Source organism: Ammodytes marinus (genome assembly GCF_949987685.1).
Source record: "Ammodytes marinus genome assembly, chromosome: 23".
NCBI classification, from domain to species: Eukaryota; Metazoa; Chordata; class Actinopteri; order Uranoscopiformes; family Ammodytidae; genus Ammodytes; species Ammodytes marinus.
This window is the reverse complement of record NC_137227.1, coordinates 17,744,847-17,749,927: the sequence shown is the minus strand read 5'-3', so window position 1 is coordinate 17,749,927 and position 5,081 is coordinate 17,744,847. Positions and strand designations below refer to the sequence as shown.

General features: G+C 41.1%; 1 protein-coding gene across 1 annotated transcript; it reads right to left on the bottom strand.

Moving 5' to 3' along the window:
* Positions 1–1,655: 1,655 nt before the first annotated feature.
* Positions 1,656–4,832, bottom strand: LOC307268983 (serine protease 27-like; the record flags this gene model as incomplete). Its single annotated transcript, XM_080051804.1, has 4 exons — positions 1,656–1,880; positions 2,268–2,395; positions 3,520–3,785; positions 4,681–4,832. The coding sequence occupies 4 exons, from the start codon at positions 4,830–4,832 to the stop codon at positions 1,656–1,658; spliced, it is 771 nt and encodes a 256-aa protein (XP_079907930.1).
* Between the last annotated feature and the right edge of the window lie 249 nt (positions 4,833–5,081).

The window sequence follows — 5,081 nt, the reverse complement described above, 5'->3', positions numbered from 1 at the left end:
GGACAATCCCAGTGTTTTGATTTAGTATATTTACCACATGAAGAGAAAAATTCAGAAATACAATTCGATAGCATAATGTGCCCATAGGTAGCATCCACAGCTAACCGTAAGGCAATCAGTGGAAACTTGGGCATGGATCTGGCCAATCACAGCAGATAAGGCTTTTCAAGAAGGAGGGGGGGTGCAGGTGCTAATTAACTATGAAAACCACTTCTAGTAGATGCCAAAAAAACTAAAAGGTAAACTTACCTTTTTTGAAAGGTAAACTTACCTTTTAAAAAGGTAAATTTACCTTTTAAAAAGGGTAACTACTCTTTTTTTGTGTACCTTATTGTAAAGTGTTACCAACATTTGTACCCGAAAATGTGCGTAATATGTCCCCTTTAAAGGCTAATATAGATAGATTGACACTTTATTTTCACACCAGCACATAGAACGAGAGAACCAGAAAACCACCGAGTGAGAAGAAGTGAGTGAAGTGGGAGAAGCGGATCAGGTTCTCGCCACTGTCGAAGATGCTGCCGCCACCTTTACCGCCCTCGGTAGTTTGAGGGGGGAATTCGTTATGGGGTGGGTATTCGGTAGGGGGCGTGGTTTTGGTAGGGGGTTAAGTGTAGGCAGGGTCAGTGGCAGAGCCGGCCCAAGCCTTCATGGGGCCCTAAGCGAAATATGATTAGGGGGCCCCTCTCCAGTGTTATCATTGCTGAAACTATAGATCTTTGCTAAATATCATTCACAAACCCAGTGTTTTCCGCTAGTGCCTCCACTGTGCAGCTGTGTGAAAATATTAGACAGCCGAGATTCAGACCCTCCTAGGGGGGTCCGGTGGTATGCCCCCCCGGGAGATTTTTTTAACCTTTTTAAAGTGAAATGCATGAATCTGGTGCACTTTGAGAGGAAAATTAAGAGGCTGAATCTGAGGCATTTTGTGTGAACAAATGATTTGGAGACACTGGGTCAGATGAATTAGAAGCTATTGAAGAAGGACACATGGATTTTCCATAAAAATATTAATATAATATAAAATATTATGGAGGGTCCTCTGGGTTGGGCTTGGTGCTCTTTTTCTTTTACGGGACATATTTCTCTGTAATATAATGAATGCATTTAAATGCAGTGAGAGGAACGAAGCAGAAGAACTCTGTTGTCCAGCTACTGTATCTTTATTTCCACAGACGAGGCTGAAATAGGCTATACACAGTGCATGGGCAACTGAGGGCTGCCCCATTTCCAATTGTTTTTAAATAAACTCAATACACACTTTTTTTTTCTTTTAATGTTTATTTGACAGGGACAATGCATACAACATTGCCACAAAAAAATGGGAAAATGTGATGCATATAAGACGTCTAGCTTCAGCTAATTTGCAGTCTTTTCTTTCCACTGTGCATGGATGTGAACGTGACATGATCAGATAATTTCATATTACCTCCCAGATGAACTGATAACATTTTTAGGCTATTAATTATCTAGACCAAAACATTTTATTCCTTTTTTGTATGATAACTTACATTTGCATAATATGATGTTGATATCAAACACAAACTAAAAAAAAAAAAAAAAAAAAAAAAAAATTAGGGGGCACCCCTGGCGGTCGGGGGCCCTAAGCGACCGCTCAGTTCGCTTATGCCTCGGCCCGGCTCTGGTCAGCGGGCTCAGGTGGGACAGGTAAAGTTTGAGTCGGGGTCAACTCCTGGGGAATTGAAGGTGACGAATCCTGGAAGGTTGCTGTTGCCGATTATGTTGGAAATCCATTCCTCGTACTGGGACACACGAGCGTAACCTGCAGGACTCTCGCCGCAGCCGATTCCAAAACTCACAACTCCACTTTGGATCCAAACACCGGAATATTTGAACACCAGTGGGCCCCCTGAGTCTCCCTGTGAACAAACAAGTGATAGGCGTTGGTATATAGGATAGGATACGCCGTTTAAGCATAAGGTATATAACACTGATTGGTAACTTCCTGGCAATATTTTGAGCACCAAAACTACATTTATAATTGTATCCCAAAATGTAAGATGGTTTCAGGAAAACGATCTAGTAAACGTGTGGCCCATTGGTAAATTTATCACATTTCTGGAATGTGAATTTGGATTTTAAGTACTGTTGTAAATCCAGGCGTCTTTGGCAATCAGTCTACCGGCTATAAAATCTGCCCTCTAACCCAGGTACTAATTCCCAGGTCAAAATTCTTCTGCCTTCTAGTACATTTCTCCGTTGCCACACAACAAGGAATTACATTTAAAAAGAAAAGTGGTGGTTACCAGACATGAGTCCCTCCCTCTGGCCCCAGCACAGATCATGTTTTCTGTGAGGTCAGGATAGGTGCATCCACACTCATTGTTTCCCACAATTGGAACCCTCACCTCCTGAAGGATGTCGGAAATAGAACCTATGGGAGATTAAAAAATAAATAAAAAATTATTTTCTGAATGTTTTTAAGAAATGGTAAATGGACTCCAATTATCTAGCGCTTTCCCTGTTTTTTTCATAGACCCAAAGCGCTTGTGTTTTGTACACATTCACCTATTCATACACCGATAGCAGCAGCTACCACGCAGGGTGCAAGCTAACAATCAGGAGAGATGAAGGTTCCGTGCTTCAGAATGTTTAGATGTTTGGACTATTGTAGAAAAAACCCTATGTTTGCTGTTAAAGATGGTTGTGTAGTAGAAATATACAGACAAACAGACAAGGTTCAGTCAAATACCCAAACACCTTAATGTACATTTGGACATTTTATTTATACTAGTATGAAAGAAGACATGTTATGGAAGCAAAATAGCCAAACATCTCAAAATTGACCAGTTCTTGAAAAAACATATCTCGCCTTAAATTATCATTCAAGCATGTCAGAAAAACGTTGACAATGGACTAGGTTAAAGAGAGAGGTGCCACTTTTGGGCATTCATCATTTCCACATCTCGGTACTTAAAACTTAGTATTTAGGACAGTGATTAAAGCTCCCATATTATACACTTTTCGGTACTATTATACACCATATTATATGGTCTTAGTGGTCCCTAATATGTTTTTCTTTAATCGTTTGCTGAAAAAAACGTTCAGATGATTTATTGTACTATGCTGATGTTCAGCTAATCTCACAATGGCCTATTTAAAAAAAAAAGAGCTGCAGCTCCCCTCGTAAATATACAATCTTTGAGCTCCCCCCGCCCCCTGTCCGGAAGCGAAGCCAGATACGCCTCACCCTCTGTCTGTCAGGGCCGTGGACCAATAAGAAATAGGGGTGTGGGCTGCACAGTGGAAGCTTCTGGCTTTCCAGTTTGTGAGGTCAGAAACGAGGAGAATTCTGACTGGAGTATATTGGGGGGGAGGGTGGGGTTTCAGAAAGGGGGAGAGTGAGAATAGGAGAGATTGTTATTTTTTTTAAATATTTTGGCAGTCTCTAGGCACACCGTGGACCCATGGATATGTTAGAACACATTTAAAAAGTGCATTTAGCATAATATGTGACCTTTTAAGTCAAACGTACAAATGTACATTTTGCAATCTTACCGTCATCAGTGATCCCCCAACCAGTGACCCAGCTTTTAGTCCCGGTGTGGAATGTGCTCTCCGCGGAGGCTAGGCAGACTGGGTGTATGTAGTCATCGAATTCCACAGGGGACGAAAGCTCCAGGAGACATATGTCATTGTCAAAGGTCTCGTCATCGTAATCAGGATGGCATTCAACTCTCTCAACTCCCCGATAAGTTTCACTGGGGTCTGGCCCGGAATGGCTGTGGCGGGCCAGATGCACCGTTAGGTTCTCTGCGTTGGCACTTTTTTGAAGACACAGAAGTATAATTGTTAGTTTTGTTTAGATACAGAGTACCTGTTGCATTTTTACAAATGATTCAAGCGCTAATAATTTACGCTTAGTGTTTCCAGAAATCTTGGTGTCGTAGACTCAGACTTGAATTTCAAGAAACACATTAAATCAATTAATAAATCAGCCTACTACCACCTAAAAAAATATCAAGAATTAAAGGGCTTATGTCTCAGCAAGATTTAGAAAAACTTATCCATGCATTTATCTTTAGTAGACTTGACTACTGTAACAGTGTCCTTGCTGGCCTTCAAAAAAAATCTATCAGACAGCTTCAGCTAATTCAGAACGCTGCTGCTCGAGTCCTCACTAGGACCAAAAAAGTGGATCACATTACCCCAGTTCTGAGGTCTTTACACTGGCTTCCTGTCACTCAAAGAATTTATTTCAAAATACTGATGTTGGTTTATAAAGCACTAAATGGTTTAGGGCCAAAATACATTACTGATATGCTGATACGTTATGAACCGTCCAGAGCCTTTAGGTCGTCTGGGACAGGTCTACTTACAGGTCTACTTACAGTCCCTAGAGTTAGGACTAAACAAGGAGAAGCAGCTTTTAGTTATTATGCATCAAAAATCTGGAACAAACTCCCAGAAAACTTGACGTCTGCTGCAACTCTCAGTTCTTTTAAATCGAGTCTGAAGACTTTTTTGTTTCCATTTAACCTGCAATTTTTATTTTATTTGCTTCTTTTATTCACTTTTAAATGTTTTATAATGTGTTTTATGTATTCTAATCTTGCCCCTGTAAAGCACTTTGAGTGGCCTTGTGTCTGAATTGTGCTATATAAATAATCTTGCCTTGCCTTGCTACAGAATTTAACAAAATAAAACTTTGGCCCTTACTCTACTAGGCTAGCAGCTGTCAGCACCCATTGGTCGTTGATCAGGGACCCTCCACAGCAGTGCTCGCCATCGTTGTGTATGTCCACCTGCCAGGACCAACTTCCTGGAGAGGAGTCTTGACCTCCTGCAATCCTGGTGTTACCAACAGCCATGGCACATTCTGGTGAATGATAAGAGAGGTAAACATTCATATTTCAAACTTATTTTTTAGTGCTGCCACCATAGACTGTATATAGGCCGCTACTCATGCAAGGAAGTATATGCTACTAACACCACTTGGCAAAGAAGGGGACGCTCTAACCACTATAACACGAGCGCCCCCTGACAAAATGTGATTTGGACAAGAAGCCTGTTTTCAGAATCGCTGACTGAACCTTTAAAGTGCGTATTGGAAGTTAAAA